The sequence below is a fragment of the Condylura cristata genome, unplaced genomic scaffold, assembly GCF_000260355.1.
Source record: "Condylura cristata isolate star-nosed mole 26May11 unplaced genomic scaffold, ConCri1.0 scaffold00007, whole genome shotgun sequence".
In the NCBI taxonomy this organism is placed as follows: Eukaryota; Metazoa; Chordata; class Mammalia; order Eulipotyphla; family Talpidae; genus Condylura; species Condylura cristata.
In genome coordinates this window covers 37,045,049-37,061,230 of record NW_004567108.1, presented here as the reverse complement: position 1 = coordinate 37,061,230, position 16,182 = coordinate 37,045,049, and the positions used below count along the sequence as shown (strand labels likewise).

At 39.8% G+C, this 16,182-nt stretch overlaps 2 protein-coding genes across 2 annotated transcripts in view; one reads left to right on the top strand and one right to left on the bottom strand.

Annotated features, from left to right (window-relative positions):
• The window catches only part of HEXB (hexosaminidase B (beta polypeptide)), a 24,816-nt gene extending 14,833 nt beyond the window's left edge, over positions 1 to 9,983 (top strand). The window contains exons 7-14 of the mRNA XM_004678447.2: positions 2,503 to 2,632; positions 4,013 to 4,193; positions 5,170 to 5,256; positions 6,174 to 6,246; positions 7,527 to 7,701; positions 9,397 to 9,487; positions 9,596 to 9,700; positions 9,893 to 9,983. Of these exons, the coding sequence (XP_004678504.2) occupies positions 2,503 to 2,632; positions 4,013 to 4,193; positions 5,170 to 5,256; positions 6,174 to 6,246; positions 7,527 to 7,701; positions 9,397 to 9,487; positions 9,596 to 9,700; positions 9,893 to 9,953 (903 nt within the window). The 3' untranslated portion in view covers positions 9,954 to 9,983. The remainder of the gene's footprint in view (positions 1 to 2,502; positions 2,633 to 4,012; positions 4,194 to 5,169; positions 5,257 to 6,173; positions 6,247 to 7,526; positions 7,702 to 9,396; positions 9,488 to 9,595; positions 9,701 to 9,892) is intronic.
• Positions 9,984 to 10,182: 199 nt separating this feature from the next.
• Positions 10,183 to 16,182, bottom strand: part of GFM2 (G elongation factor, mitochondrial 2) — a 31,515-nt gene continuing 25,515 nt past the window's right edge. Inside the window, exons 17-20 of the mRNA XM_004678207.2 lie at positions 15,182 to 15,361; positions 13,657 to 13,772; positions 10,909 to 11,091; positions 10,183 to 10,468 (exon numbers count right to left, since the gene is read on the bottom strand). Coding sequence (XP_004678264.1) covers positions 10,331 to 10,468; positions 10,909 to 11,091; positions 13,657 to 13,772; positions 15,182 to 15,361 — 617 coding nt within the window. The 3' untranslated portion in view covers positions 10,183 to 10,330. The remainder of the gene's footprint in view (positions 10,469 to 10,908; positions 11,092 to 13,656; positions 13,773 to 15,181; positions 15,362 to 16,182) is intronic.

Genomic DNA, 16,182 nt, shown 5'->3' with positions numbered 1-16,182 from the left:
AGCACTGGCTGCTTCATGACACATAAATCATCGACCATGACTAACAGCCATGAAGTGGTGTGATAGAGCCACATGGAGGCCTGTGTCAGTGAGAGACTGGAGGGAAGGAGACTGTATCCTAGCTCCGGCTGGTGGTAACAGGAATGGAAAATAATGTTCACAACTGAGAAACATTATAGAAATGAGCCATAGACCTTGACAACTGATGGACTACGGGAGAAGAGTCAGACTAGGAGGATGTGGTATCCTTACTAGAAAATTGGGAAAAGCTACCGGAGTTTGGGAAGAAGAGAATTCAGGTTTTGTGAGCTCCTATTCGAAATGCAGCTGGGATATCAACTTACTGTCAGCAGGGAATTTGAAATATGGATTGAAACTCAAAGCAAAGTTACCAACCTAAAGATTTGGGAGAGTCATTAATGTTTGAGGTAGTAGTTGGAGTATTAAGATCTCATGATAGAAAGGGAAACAGACCTATGAAAATAGTACCCAGGAAATAATTTTCATCTGGAGAAATTCAGTCCCTCTTAGTAAACATGTTTATCTTTTTCTGTATAAAATCTTATAACTTCAACAAAGTAAAAATGGTATAATCATGTCCAAAGCCATGTATTGTGATTAAAATACTTTATTAGAAAAGAATCTTCATGTTCTCTTCCAGGTCAAAAAGGCCTCCTTACTCCATGCTATAATGCAAAGACACCATCTGGGATGTTTGGACCTGTAAACCCTATTCTGAATTCAACTTATACCTTCATGTCTAAATTTTTGGAAGAAATTAGTAAGGTGTTTCCAGATCAGTACATTCATTTGGGAGGAGATGAAGTGGATTTTAAATGTTGGTATGACAATTTTTATTTTTACCTGTCACATGTCATAAGGTGGTATAGAAGTTTCAAATTAAATAGTAAGATTTAGGGTTAACACCTCTGCTTTCAAGGTTAAAAGTTGGCAGCACAATTCCTGAGATAGTGAATTTTTGTAGAATCCACATATGGGTGGTTTGACAAAGTAAAAGCTTTCAGGAAGGAGAATCAAGATGTAGAAGAAAAATGGAGACTTAACCAGATACTATAATGAATGAGAACTGCTTTAGTGAAAGAAGGCAATGGTTAAATAGATTTTTTCAAATAAAAATCTTCTTGGCAAATAGCCTGAGATTGAGGAGAAGGGTGGGAAGAAGAGAGTCATGTTTATAGGAATTCAGTTTATGGACATTTTTTAAGATAAAAATTGTTTGCATTTTTAAATCTGAAATAGTTTTGGCATTGGGACCTTATTGCCTACCTAGAGTGTTAGGTTAACTACTTTCAGTTTCACATTCACTGAAAGGATAGTTTTATGAAATTGAGGAGTATGTGCTTTTTCTAATCCAAGCATCTTTAGTTTTTCTAACGTGGACATTTCTTACTCTACTGACATTGTGTAGTTTTGAGAGTGCTGTGAATCTCCCCCTTATTTCTCACCATCTGCAGGTGAAGGCTTAAGTACTTTATCTGGAATTGTTGTAAAAGGGAAAGTCTACACTTTGTCAGTCTTCCTGAGAGTCTCAGAATGACTGAGTGCAAAATCTCTGCCATGTGTGGTGGCTGTTGCCTTTCGAGGCCACAGGTGCTAACTGTTGCTCAGGCAGGACTTGCTGAGGGGAGCTGAGCCTGGCTTTATCTACCTCTTACAGACTTGAGTGGTTGTTCCTATATTGTGTTCAAGTCATAATGCCTATAAATTCTTTTGATCAACAGATGCCCACAACTACTCATCTTTTTTTTCCCCCTTGTAAAATATTTTGTTGAGGACACTAAGTCATTTGTTTTATATTGTTCCAGTCTGGGTTTTGCTAATTGCATTCCTATAGTGTCATTTAATGTGTTCTTCTTCCCCGTGTATTTACCCTAAAGAGTTAAATCTAGTTTTGATTAGATAGAAATTTGATTTTGGAAGTGGGGTAAGGCTACTTCAGGAGTTGAACATTAGTCCATACCCTGAAAGCTGTGCTACAGTAACACCTTTATGGATCTTTATCTTTAGTTACAACTAATATTGAGATCTAATTGACAAGTGAACTAGTGAACTATAAAAATAAAGTGAGCATTTCAAAAATCTGATACTTAGGGAGATTCTGGGTGAATTTTTTAAGTTGCCAAGAAAATAATTTTGAAAGACAACAGTTATACTATACAATGTGTGTTTGTTTATTTATTTTTAAATTCTGAACCTGGTAAGAACAGTCATTCAGTTTTCACTCTGGAGTCAAGCATTTTACTTGTTTGGGTATGAGAAACAGGGTGAAACAATCACTGAGGAAACAGGAGGGGCTAGTAGAGAAATAGTTCTGTTAGGAAATCTGGGATTAACCCAGTGTGTGCTGGACCCCATATTTAATGCATTGTGATACTGGAGAAATCAATTATTAGATAAAAGCGTAGACACTTTAACTGTTAATAATTTCTAAGACCACATCCAATACTGTAAATTGTAATTTTAATAAATGTGCTTTTATAGGGAAGCTATTCCTTGTCTCATGTGTATACACCACGTGATGTCCGTAAGGTGATTGAATATGCCCGACTACGTGGGATTCGAGTCATACCAGAATTTGATTCACCTGGACATACACAGTCCTGGGGGAAAGGTAAGGATTGTGTTTTCAGTTGCAAAGTGAGCCTCCTACCTTGAGACCCTGCCAGTTCTGCCCCCCAATAATCCATGATCGGGGATGAAGAGTCTCCGACAGTGAGCATTTTGTCCTGCATTTTTTAATCAGTGCTGTCTGCTCACTTTGTTTTTGTGATTTGCAAAAAGGTAGCACTAGGTAGAATTCACTAAGTACTGCGTCGTTACTGTGAGCAAGTCAGTGAGTCCAGGCACTGCCTTGAGCATAAAAGCAAGGATTAGAAGAAAACAAAATGATTACAGCGAGTAGAATATAAGTGAGTTCAAGAAATAGTTTCATAGATAACCCTTAAGAGCTTTTGCAAGATCAAGGAAAACATACTTTAGGGAGAAGGAATACAAGTGAAGGCATTTAGGTGGCATATGGTACAGCAGACAGTAGGAGGTACTTCACAGTGGCTAAGAACGGGCTGAGGAGCCAGACTGCCTGAGTCTAAATCCTGCACCTGCCCTTTATGAACTGAGTGATCTCGGGCAGACTAAAGATCATCTCATCCTCTGTAAAATGTGAGATTAGTAGTAGCCATCTTGTCATGTTTTTGAGGATTAAATAATGACTGTAAAGTGCGTAACTCGGCACCTAGGGTTCCTGGCTCCTCAGTATATAAATGATTAGGATGGAATGGACAACAGTGGGAAATAAGTCTGGACAAACACAATGTTAACCCTTGGATGAATAGCACTGGCTGCTTCATGACACATAAATCATCGACCATGACTAACAGCCATGAAGTGGTGTGATAGAGCCACATGGAGGCCTGTGTCAGTGAGAGACTGGAGGGAAGGAGACTGTATCCTAGCTCCGGCTGGTGGTAACAGGAATGGAAAATAATGTTCACAACTGAGAAACATTATAGAAATGAGCCATAGACCTTGACAACTGATGGACTACGGGAGAAGAGTCAGACTAGGAGGATGTGGTATCCTTACTAGAAAATTGGGAAAAGCTACCGGAGTTTGGGAAGAAGAGAATTCAGGTTTTGTGAGCTCCTATTCGAAATGCAGCTGGGATATCAACTTACTGTCAGCAGGGAATTTGAAATATGGATTGAAACTCAAAGCAAAGTTACCAACCTAAAGATTTGGGAGAGTCATTAATGTTTGAGGTAGTAGTTGGAGTATTAAGATCTCATGATAGAAAGGGAAACAGACCTATGAAAATAGTACCCAGGAAATAATTTTCATCTGGAGAAATTCAGTCCCTCTTAGTAAACATGTTTATCTTTTTCTGTATAAAATCTTATAACTTCAACAAAGTAAAAATGGTATAATCATGTCCAAAGCCATGTATTGTGATTAAAATACTTTATTAGAAAAGAATCTTCATGTTCTCTTCCAGGTCAAAAAGGCCTCCTTACTCCATGCTATAATGCAAAGACACCATCTGGGATGTTTGGACCTGTAAACCCTATTCTGAATTCAACTTATACCTTCATGTCTAAATTTTTGGAAGAAATTAGTAAGGTGTTTCCAGATCAGTACATTCATTTGGGAGGAGATGAAGTGGATTTTAAATGTTGGTATGACAATTTTTATTTTTACCTGTCACATGTCATAAGGTGGTATAGAAGTTTCAAATTAAATAGTAAGATTTAGGGTTAACACCTCTGCTTTCAAGGTTAAAAGTTGGCAGCACAATTCCTGAGATAGTGAATTTTTGTAGAATCCACATATGGGTGGTTTGACAAAGTAAAAGCTTTCAGGAAGGAGAATCAAGATGTAGAAGAAAAATGGAGACTTAACCAGATACTATAATGAATGAGAACTGCTTTAGTGAAAGAAGGCAATGGTTAAATAGATTTTTTCAAATAAAAATCTTCTTGGCAAATAGCCTGAGATTGAGGAGAAGGGTGGGAAGAAGAGAGTCATGTTTATAGGAATTCAGTTTATGGACATTTTTTAAGATAAAAATTGTTTGCATTTTTAAATCTGAAATAGTTTTGGCATTGGGACCTTATTGCCTACCTAGAGTGTTAGGTTAACTACTTTCAGTTTCACATTCACTGAAAGGATAGTTTTATGAAATTGAGGAGTATGTGCTTTTTCTAATCCAAGCATCTTTAGTTTTTCTAACGTGGACATTTCTTACTCTACTGACATTGTGTAGTTTTGAGAGTGCTGTGAATCTCCCCCTTATTTCTCACCATCTGCAGGTGAAGGCTTAAGTACTTTATCTGGAATTGTTGTAAAAGGGAAAGTCTACACTTTGTCAGTCTTCCTGAGAGTCTCAGAATGACTGAGTGCAAAATCTCTGCCATGTGTGGTGGCTGTTGCCTTTCGAGGCCACAGGTGCTAACTGTTGCTCAGGCAGGACTTGCTGAGGGGAGCTGAGCCTGGCTTTATCTACCTCTTACAGACTTGAGTGGTTCTAAATCTGCACAGATGCTGTTAGGGATATATGCTGCTTTTCTTGTTGGGGATGGGGTGGTATGTTACTTGAAACAGATTGGGCACATAAAACTTGTAAATAAAATTTTAATCACTATGTCTGTTTAGGGCATCTAATCCAGAAATCCAAAAGTTCATGGAACACAGTGGCTTTCAAAAAGATTTTAGAAAACTGGAATCTTTCTATGTTGAAAAGTAAGTGTTTACGTACACCTACTTCTGTTTTTGTCAGTGCCTTCTATAGAGATTTTAGTTGTTTAGTACCTTTTCCCATTTCTGCACTCTTGCCAAAGTGTAGATGCTTTATACTTTGTTGGATGAAGTATAGATAAGAAACTGTAAAGGACACAATATATCCACTGCTTGATTTAAGCCAGTATTATGCTGACACTAAGCCTTTTGCAATAACTGCTGAAATATAAAATAGCAGTTAGCTCAAAGCCTGGCTACCATGCAAAGGCTTCATTACTATCCACAGGCCCTGGGGTTCACTCCCTCTTGTCAACTGCAGAATTTTTGACTTTATACCCAGGCAGTCCAGTATGCTAGCAATGCCACACATGGCTGTGTTTATTTAAAAATTTCTGAGCCGTAACACTGATTTAGTTTTATACTATAACTTCTGCACAGTCTACATTATGTTCACCTGCAGAGTCTCATTTCCATCCACCCACATACAGTTGACCCCCTTTACTCATTTTATCCTCTCCCACTCCTCCCTCCCCTCTAGTAACCATCCCTCTGTTCATAGAATCTAAGCATTTTAAATGTTTGCATTGAAATTAAAATGGATGAAAATGAAAACTTCCATTTCTCAGTCACACTAGCCATATTTCAGGAGTTCAGGAGCCCTGGAGTGTACCGGCTTCTTCATTGAGAGAGAGAGAACATTCCTATCACTGTGGAAAGGCCTTCTTGATAGAGATACTCTATACTGGGCATCACTAAAGTTCCAATAGGGGCCAGAGAGAAAGAGCCACAATGTCCAGCACCCAACTTTAGCTGGGTCTGCTGTGAGGTAGGGTTATACTGAAAGATCCTTCTCAATGTTGCTAGAAAATATGCATGTTCAAGTCTGTGATCTGAAATAACTTGGATTTTTTTAATGGTAGGATCCTGAAAATGGTTTCAACCAAAAACAGGAGATCCGTCATCTGGCAAGAGGTTTTTGATAATAGTGTGAAGGTGAGAATGGCATCTGATTGGTCATGTGGGACTTACACGCTAACACCTTGGGTGGGAGGGACCCTGATGAAGTGTTCCCAACATTCTGAGGGACTGAGCTTACCTTTTTTTTTTTTTTAAGATTTATTTATTTATGCATACAGAACTGGGGTACAGGCCAGAGGTGCAGGGGCGGCGAGAGGCTTCACCAGAGACAGAGTGGGGAGCAGAACAGGCAGATCAACAAAGCACACTGCTGAGGGGAGCAGCGGGCGGGTCAGGAGAGGTCTGCCACGCCATGTGGTCTCCTCCGGGGCAGGAGGGAATCGAACTCATGCGGAAGTGGCTTTAGCTTCTCAGTGCTGTGCTTTAACCCGCTGCGCCACCAGGGAGGGCCGAGCTTACCTTTTAATCTTTATAAGACAATAACTTTAAGACTGGATCCAGTGATAATGGTATTTGCTTTTTTCCTTTCATATACTTTATTCTTGAGTGTCTTTTCTCATCTCTCTTCTACCCACCTCTGTTGCTGACTTATTTATCCCAAAGGGGCAGTACACTGCAGTTCTTTTCTACGCAAGGGCAGGATAAATAAATGAGGGCAAATGAGACCTCATTGCTATTAAGTTAATTTTTTTTTAAAGATTTATTTACTCATACAGAACTGGGGTACAAGCCAGAGATGCAATGGATGAGAGGATTCACCAGGGACAGAGTGGGAAGCAGAACAGGCAGATCGACAAAGTACACTGCTGAGGGGAGCAGCGGGCGGGTCAGGAGAGGTCTGCCGCGCCATGTAGTCACCTCCGGGGCAGCGGGAATCTAACGCATGTGGAAATGGCTTAAGCTTCTTAGTACAGTGCTTTAACCTGCTGCACCACCAGGGAGGGCCCAAGTTAATTTTATTGTTAAGCACAATTGTCAAAATATATTTAAATTCAAATGGCATTTCTCATCATCAGAATTCTCTTGTGTGGGCTACTAATAGAGCCTTTCCAGAAAGGTTGCTGACATCCTCATACTTTCACAGTGAGTAAAGCAGTAGTGTGATAGAACTGGACAAAAGCATTCATCATACCTGTATGGAGTAGTGTACTGGCAAACGTTAAATATCCAGGAAACTCACATCCCTAAAGTGAAAAGCTTTTGGCATTTACTGTGAGGGGAAAGAGAAACAAGATATTTGGTGTTTTCTCAGCGGTCTTAGAAGTTATTTCCTTAGCTCTAATGCTTTGAGCCTTTTAATTTCCTCTACTGTATTTGCTGGAACTAACATCTGTTGTAATTTGTATCTTTAATAGCTTCCTCCTGGCACCACAATTCAAGTATGGATCCCCAACAATTATGCCACAGAACAGTCAGTCATCACGGCAGCTGGCTTCCCAGTGATCCTTTCTGCTCCTTGGTATTTAGACTTGATTAGTTACGGAGAAGATTGGAGAAAATACTATCAAGTGAAACCTCTTAATTTTCCTGGTAAGTGAAGCAACCATCATTACCTTGGTTTAACTTCTTCCCAAGCCTCCCACTAAGAAGTCTTACCTACCACTAACCTTTTTATGCATCATTGTTTTATTTACATGAAAGTCCTATGCTAACCTTTGTGATAAAACTCGTAGTCCCTTAGATTTCCACTTTCATTAATGATTGCTGACACTATTTTTTTTTTAAATTGCAGTAACACTGGCTTGCAACACTCAGGTTTCAGGTGAATAGCCTTATAAATTAACCTCTAACCTGTGTGAAACATCAAACTAGTTTCTAGCCATTACCATACAAGTTGGCCCCTTTTTTCTTTACAAATTTTTAAAATGATGTTAAATGATGTATTATTATTTTACTCTCCTCCCCACCCCCCCATGATAGAATTTCTCTCCTTGGTGAGGTCACCACAGTTCTCCCACCAACAAAAACCCCAATCCTGCACCATGGTACACTGTGCTCTCCTTCCTGCTTCCCTCCCCTCCCCACCTGGGAGCCTCATATCTGTGGTTACTTTTCAAGGATCCAATTCTGTTTGTCCTTGTCTGATCTTTTGATTTTTCAGTTCTACCCCACTGGGCTGTGTCTGCTCCTGTCCCAGTACCATGCTATTGATTGTGACTTTAGAGTACAGTTTGAAGTTCAGAAGTGTGATGCCTCTTTTCCCCCTTTTTAGTCAGTAGAGCATTGGCTATTTGGGCTTTTTTGTGGTTCCATATGAATTTCAGTAATCTTTGTTCTCTTTGAAGAATATTAGGATTGCAGTGAATCTGTAAATCACTTTGAATAGGATGGCCATTTTGATAATCTTCTAATCCACGAGCAGGGAATATCTTTCCACCTCTTTGTGTCCTGCCACAAATTGGCTCCTTTTACCCTACCACCATTCTCCCTTTCCTTGGTAACCATTATTTTGTGCTGACAGTCTAAAAGCTGCTTTTGTTTTTGCTTTTTATTTTGACTTCAATTGCATGGAAGATAAACAAGTGTGCTATCGGTAGCTGACCTCCATCACCGACACCCTCCAGGTCTAGCCATTTTGAGAATGACAGGATTTCCTCTTCATTTGTAGCTGAGCAGTATTTCACTGTGTATATTAGCACATCTTTGTCCACTCTACAGTTTCAAAGATGCCTGCAGTAACCTGACCTGCCTCTCCAATGTAAATACCCTAGCAAGGTGTTAGTCCAGTCCAGTGGACTTCAGACAAAGTAGTAGTCTTCGGGTTCTGAGAAGTAAAGCATTCTTGGGGAAGGGAGCACTTTCTGAGAACCAAAAGGTCTCAAGTACCTAGGACTCAGAGTTAAGCACTTAGTCTCTTGACTGCTACGTGTTAGATAGGAGACAGGCATGTATTCACCAGTATTCCCCACTTCTCTCCCCAGGCAAACTATTATAGACAACCAGGGGAAAGTGCTTCTCATTTCCAAGTAAGTTGCCTACCACTAAAATTGTTTTGAAGGCTGTTCGACCCCATTAGTGAGCCAGCCTGACAAGCACAGCTGGTCAGGTGTGGGGCACCCGCCCCACTGTTCTCAGTGCTGCAGCCCTGAATGTCTCCCCAGGTTCAGATGACTATAGGAGAGAAATGCTGCCCTAGAATAAGGACAGGAGGAAGCAGTAGTGCCTGTGGATAAGCTTCGAGGACATCTACTTCACTTTCATTAATGTACTGATTTTCTAATGTAGGTTCTCCGCAGCAGAAAAGACTCGTCCTTGGTGGAGAAGCGTGTCTCTGGGGAGAATATGTGGATGTAACGAATTTCATGCCAAGACTATGGTAACACTTGAATTACAATGCCTTAGCTTTATTTCTCTAGTCAAGTTGGAATGCATTAGGAATTTCCCCAAGCAAGTAAGACACTTACTTAAATTGCTCTAACTTTAGGCCTCGAGCAAGTGCAGTTGGTGAGCGACTCTGGAGTCAAGGAAATGTCACAGATCTAAGCAGTGCCTACAGGAGACTAACCATTCACCGCTGCAGGATGGTCAGGTGAGCAGAGTTTAGTTTTCAAATTAGAAGGAATAATATCCTGTTTAGTGTTAGCTAGCAGCCTGGGGTTATTTTGTTCTGTTTCTAAAGAGATGTGAGTTAGGTTTTGTGGACTCCATTTTGAACCACTTTGTTCAAGACTGATGTAACTCATGCGATTTAAAACACCTTTTTATTCATCCTGTTCTGCAGACGTGGAATAGCCGCACAGCCCCTTTTCACCGGCCACTGTAGCCCCGAGTTCACCAAGTGAAGACGAGGGGAAAGCCCACAGCAATCTGTGCTAAGTCAACTTGATTCTGAAATCATGTAAGCTGTTTTTAAATAAATATTTTTATTGACTGAACGTTTTTCTTTTACATGCCATATAGAAGCTTGGTATCACTTAAGACAATGCATTCCAAAGGGTTAACTACTGGAAGTAAGAACCTATTGGTCAGGAAATAAGCTGTGTGTCCAAGTTACCCGTACCCACCAGGTAAAGTGTGATGGGAAGCTCCAGTCAGTTTCCAAATTCTATCTAGTTCTTTGAATATAGTGAAACAATTTGCCCCATAAAGAATGCAGTGAAAATTCTTACTGAAAATGAAGTAAGTAGGTGCTCCTCAATTTCTCTCCATGTCCAAGGAGCTAAGGCCTGTAAGTCAAGCCACTTCTTTGGTTCAGTAGTGTACTTTGCTCTTGAGGATTCATGGCTTGATAATTAGACAATTCTAAGGCAAAAGTAGCTGAGCCTGATGTTAGCGTTCGAAGCACAGTTGAGTAACCCTGATAAAAATAATGTAAATCAGTTATCAAGTCTCAAGACGCTTTCTGCTTATCTTTTGACCACTGTAAAGAAAGATGTTTCAAATGGATCATCTAACCATTTTTTCAGGAAAGAGTGGGTATAGAAATGTTGTAGATGCCAGAAAACATTGCAAGGCATGCTTCAGATGGACTCCTTGGTCCCAGCTTTTGGTGAGGTAAAGTCAAAGAGGCTCGTCAGAGAATGGCATAGCCTGCAAACTTAACAGCAGAAGTGCTTGGAAGATAGTCTTTGCAGAGGTTGATGCCTTGTTTTGGGACGGCATACCCTGCTGGAGGACTAGAAGTGACCCTCCCTGTACTGCCATTAATGCCCTAGATTGGGTTTTCCAGTGAAAATGAAGGTTCTTGCTCAGTTTATCCCCTGGTATTCAGAAAGCCTCACATTTCAAAGTACCTACCATAACTTCTGCTAAGGGAACAAATCCGGTAACAACTTTGTTGTCCTGTCGAGTCTGAATTTCCTGAATGTTCCCTCTTCTTTGTGCCAGATCTGCCAGGACAGGGCTGAGGTAATCTCCAGTCATTGTAACCTCAAGCTTCATCAGAGGTTCTAGAACTTGCTTATCAGCTTTCCTCAAAGCCTAGAGAAATTAAGGAATGTGAATCTCTCCCCTAAGTTGGAATTAAATATCTGTCAGGGAAAAGATAAGCAGTCAAAAACTTTGATACTGATTTGCACAGGTGGTTCAACAGCATGCCTGAGGCCTCTTACCGGTATGTTGAAAAGGGGGTACTTTGTTAGCACTCAGGGACACATGGCTAAAGATACACAAAAATGGTATTTACATTGTAAAGAATTATTTCTAGTCAGTGCCACACATACCAAAAGAGTTATATTAACTTTTAAGGTTGTAGGTAGTAGAAACACATTCTCTAGTTAAAATGGAGTTATTGGTTCAGAATTTTAGATTTCAAAGTCAGAGGTATGGGCACATTTGCAGCAACCTAAGGAAAACTTATGGGGGTCCTAATCTGACACCATAAAATGGTAAATAACTTGGATGGAGTTAAAGCAAGTACCTTAAGTACTACCAGGTTTGATTCTAAAAAGCCATCCAACACCGGCCTACCAAAATTCACAAGTAACAAAACAAGTTTCTACAAATTTAAGTCTCTGGACTTTATCTGGCTTTGGGTGATCATCTTACTGCGTAGGCCTCTGTAAGGGCATTATCATTGCCTAGCCTTTCAAGTAATGGGTCAGGACCTCTAGCCTTTCTGTGGTTAATGTCTCACCGCCACCTCCACTCAGTCATGAAAAATAGCCAGATCAGTAAAACCAATGTCTCAGTTCTTAGTAGCTTATTAAGCCTAACATCACAACCACAGAAAGTACTTGTCAGTCCTCCTTTTGAGTGAAAATACTGCTTTAAAAATGAGTCAACAGCAAACACCTAACACATCCTTTGTATTTTGCAATTCTTAGCCTTCCTGTAGTAAGAAGAAGACTGAATTGTGTGTGACTAATAAGGACTTACTGTGTTCATGGAGACATCCTGGTCCTCTTTTCTTTCCATCTTTCCACTAGCCAACCTTCAGAAATATCTGTATCGCTCTTCAACAACTATAGTTACCCAACATGCCCAAATGAGACATTGTTTTCCAAACACTCTCTTCTTTTCCTGTTTCTGTTGACAATATCACTATTCTTCAGTTCACCTGGATGTGCATCTTTGCTTTCCTAACCCCTAAGTAAGCTGCAAGATTTTCATTCCTGGTGTTAGTATTCTAGCTGAGAACAAAACTGTTCTGTGTCCTAAAGTAGCTCTTCCTATTCCAGCAACTCCTCTATTCTCATGCTGTTCATGTAAAACTCCTAAATGTAGTTCTTAAAGGCTTCTCTACAATTTGACTCTTACTTTTCTAACACTACTCTCTACTCTGGCCTCCCTCTGAAAGGAATCTGATGCCTTGTATGGAATGCCCCCTCCCGCCAACTGCCTAGACCATCACACTTCAAATATTAATGTCTAAGCATCTTGCCCAGTTCCCACCTCCTTAGCTTTTATGTTTTTCAGCTTATTCTCTACCTTGGCTATATTAAATTACCTTTACAATCATAAGCTCTTCTGTGTCACAAAGAACGAAGTGCATCCTGATATGGGTCCTCAGTACCCAACGCACACTAAGCACATCCTCAATGGCTCAATAACCTGAATTTATTCGTACATCATTAATTTCTCATAATATGAGCTGGAGTACTTTGTTGACAAATGTAAACTAATGATTTAAAACTAAGGATTACATTAAGTCCCCACAAGGTTACTCAGTATCAAGTATGCTCTTATCACTAATCAACGCATAGATTGTACTTTGTAGAAAGGCATATTAGATTTTGAAGGACTGGCCAATAAACTACATTGTCTTTCAGGTATTTTTTTTCCCAATACTAAAACCAGTTTCAGGAGAGCCTTTAATTACTTCAAGAAGTATTAACTTGAACTCAACCTTTTTAAGACTGGGTTTTAGGGTGTTTACATCTCCATGTGTCTTTAAATACTATAAAATCAGCTCAAATGTCACTGTAACCATATTTTTGGATGGCAAGTGTTTTAATGAAAAATCTTTTTCTGGAAAACTAGAGTATTGCCACATTACGTGCATGGGGTCAGCATTCAGCACACCCGGCCTTGGGTTAACCCACCCAGCTCTGGTATGTTACTGGGGCAACACATGTCCCTCAGCGGATCAGACTGATGCTTTGAAAAGATGCTTATCCTGAATCTGCTAATTTTGATCCTTGATTAAAATCTTACTTGAGTAAACAGGAATTCCAAAATTAGAACCAGTATTAGACCTTTAATTTCCTTTACATTATAGTCCATCATGGGCCAAGCTGACCCCAGAAACTTTCTCTACTTAAACCTGTCTGGGGTAGTAAGAAAAATAGTGCCTCTGTCAGAATCAGATTATATATATATCCTGGCAATCTTTGTTAGGCAGTAATTTCTAAGATCCTCTTTCAAATAAAATCCTAGTGATTAAGAAAACAAAAATTCTCCAATGTCAAAATTCATTTACTATTAAGGCTCAGGAGATAAAAACACAGCTCAGGCACTCTAAGCACAGCTGTCTACAGGATCACCTCCTGCACTAATGTCAAATGAGACACCTTAAAAGCAAAAAGGATTAAGATGATTCTGTACCTTTTGTATGCATCTTGAGACACAAGCAGAAATCATAGTTGTGGAGGTACCAGGATGAATTATTAGTGAATGTAAAGTAATCTCCACGTCTTGAACTGGGGATCCGAGCAATGGTCCTAGCAGAGGGTGGAAAATGTTAGACTCAATACATACAGAGGAGTGACTGAGAAATGTAAAGAGACAGAAGACTTCTGGTTTCCAGTTCCAACAACAACAACAACATAGGCTGAAAAATCAATTCTTGGTCTAGAACAGAGTCATGCTTTCTAGAACACAGAACTCATGTGCAGACACCTCCCCAGGAACAGGTGCTGGGGTAGGAAAATCAAATGTAATTGATGAGCTGCTGGAGGCTGTATGTCTAGTTTCTAGGGAGGCCCAGTCATATGGGAGCCCCAGAATTTCATGAGATATACCTCTAAGAGCTCAGGTTCTCACAATAAATAGTAGAAAAATCTGCTTTCAGCAGGTAGAAGGTAAAAGAAATCATTCTAAAATCCTCCAGAGCACTCTGACCTACTATGAGGAAAGTACAGGTTACCTGGAGCCTGAATGTCAGGATTACTGACTGAGCCTAACTGGCCTGAGGCAGTTACCCAACTCCAGCCCACTCTAACCAGGCTATTCCTCCTTAGAGGGTAGGAAAAAAACACTTCTGCACTTCCCAGATCAAATGCACAGACTCAATATAAGAATGAGACCTAGGGCCTCCCTGGTGGTGCAGGGTTAAAGTGTCAGCATTACTAAGCTATTACCAGCCACTGTGGCAACTGTTTGAGCCCCAGGCAGGGAGCTCACAGCATACCTGTCTCACCTCTGCTCCCCTCAGCAGTATATCTCAGTAGACCTGCCTGTTCTGCTCCCCACTGACTCTAGGTGAATGCTCTTACCACCCACACCTATGGCCTGTACCCCAGTTCTTTTATGCATAAAAAGAAAAAATAGAATGAGACCTAATAACAACCTAATCATGAGACATCCACTCCTCCCATACCTCACCGCTGCCAACTAACATATATCTTCTTTTACCTACTGGTATATCATTTATCCATATGGATAAATGATAAATGCAAAAAACAAACTGACTAAACAGACAAAGCATCAAGGAAGCTGGAATGATCAGATTGGAAATGGGAAACAACTGATTAATACGCTGAGGGTACTACAAAATAGGCAGGAATAGATTAGTAATAAAACCTGAGAGAAACCTTAGGAAAGGACCAAAAAAGAAAGGCTGAAGATAAAATGAAGAATGTGTTTGATAGACACAAAGGTAAACTGGACACTGGTAAGGAAAGAGCCTCTGAGTTAGCAGATTTATCAGTAGAAATCTCCAAGACTTCTAGAAAAGCAACAAAAGACTGAAAAGAAAACCAGAAACCAGAACGTGATACCCAAAGACTATGAGAGAACTGTTAAAAGTATAACATTGGAAGTGAAAGGAAGAAAAAGGCAAACCTAATATTAGCAATGGTTGCATGGTTAAGTGCAATACTAAGTTTATTCTTTATTATTTGAAGCTTACCTTGAAGGCATGCACTGTGAATTCCATTTTCAATTGCCTCTTCAGAAGTCTTCAAAAGGTCTTCACTAACACTTTCAGCATATTCAATAATTGGCATAACAGATGAGGTTTCAACTGGCTTTATTTCCAGATCTACAGTCACAAGATGCCGTTTGTCTCCTAAAGTTCTATCTAAGGTATCTGTAAACAAATCAAATACAATACTGTAGAGCTTTCTAGAAAGATTTTAAAGTGTCACAACTGGCAAAACTATAATCAACAGTTTAAAAGTCTTGTAGACAATTCAGTGGGAAAACTATTAATAACTAAATATATATAAAAAAGCAAGAATAGTTCTACCAAAAAAGCATCTACTTCCATCTTTATCAATACTAAAAATCTGTGGTAATGTCCTATTAATACTGCTTTAGTGTTAAGATGTGCCAGGGAAGAGTTGCTCATAAATTTTGATATGTATATTACAAATTTTGGAAACTTTTTTTTTTAAAAGATTTATTTATTCATACAGAACTGGGGTACAGGCCAGAGATGCGGAGGGTGAGAGGATTCACCAGAGATAGAGCGGGGAACAGAACAGGCAGATCGACAAAGTACACTGCTGAGGGGAGCTACGGGCGGGTCAGGAGAGGTCTGCCCCGCCATGTGGACATTTCCGGGGCAGGCGGGGATCAAACTCATGCGGAAGTGGTTTTAGCTTCTTAGTGCTGTGCTTTAACCCACTGTGCCACCAGGGAGGGCCGGAAACATTTTTTAACTGAATGAAATCTTTTAATTATAAAATTTTCACTTACAAGTAAATCATTGTACAGCAGGTTATCGATTGAAAATTAAAAGGCACTTACCCCTTAATTCATAAACTTAAATTTCATAATCTTCCAGAATATTTTATATACTTAATATTTATGATTTCTTTTCCCCCAAACTAAAAATGTCTTGTTAAGCTAGAAAACAACAACCCAGGCTCTCCCTGGTGATGCAACAGATTATTAGATCACCACATT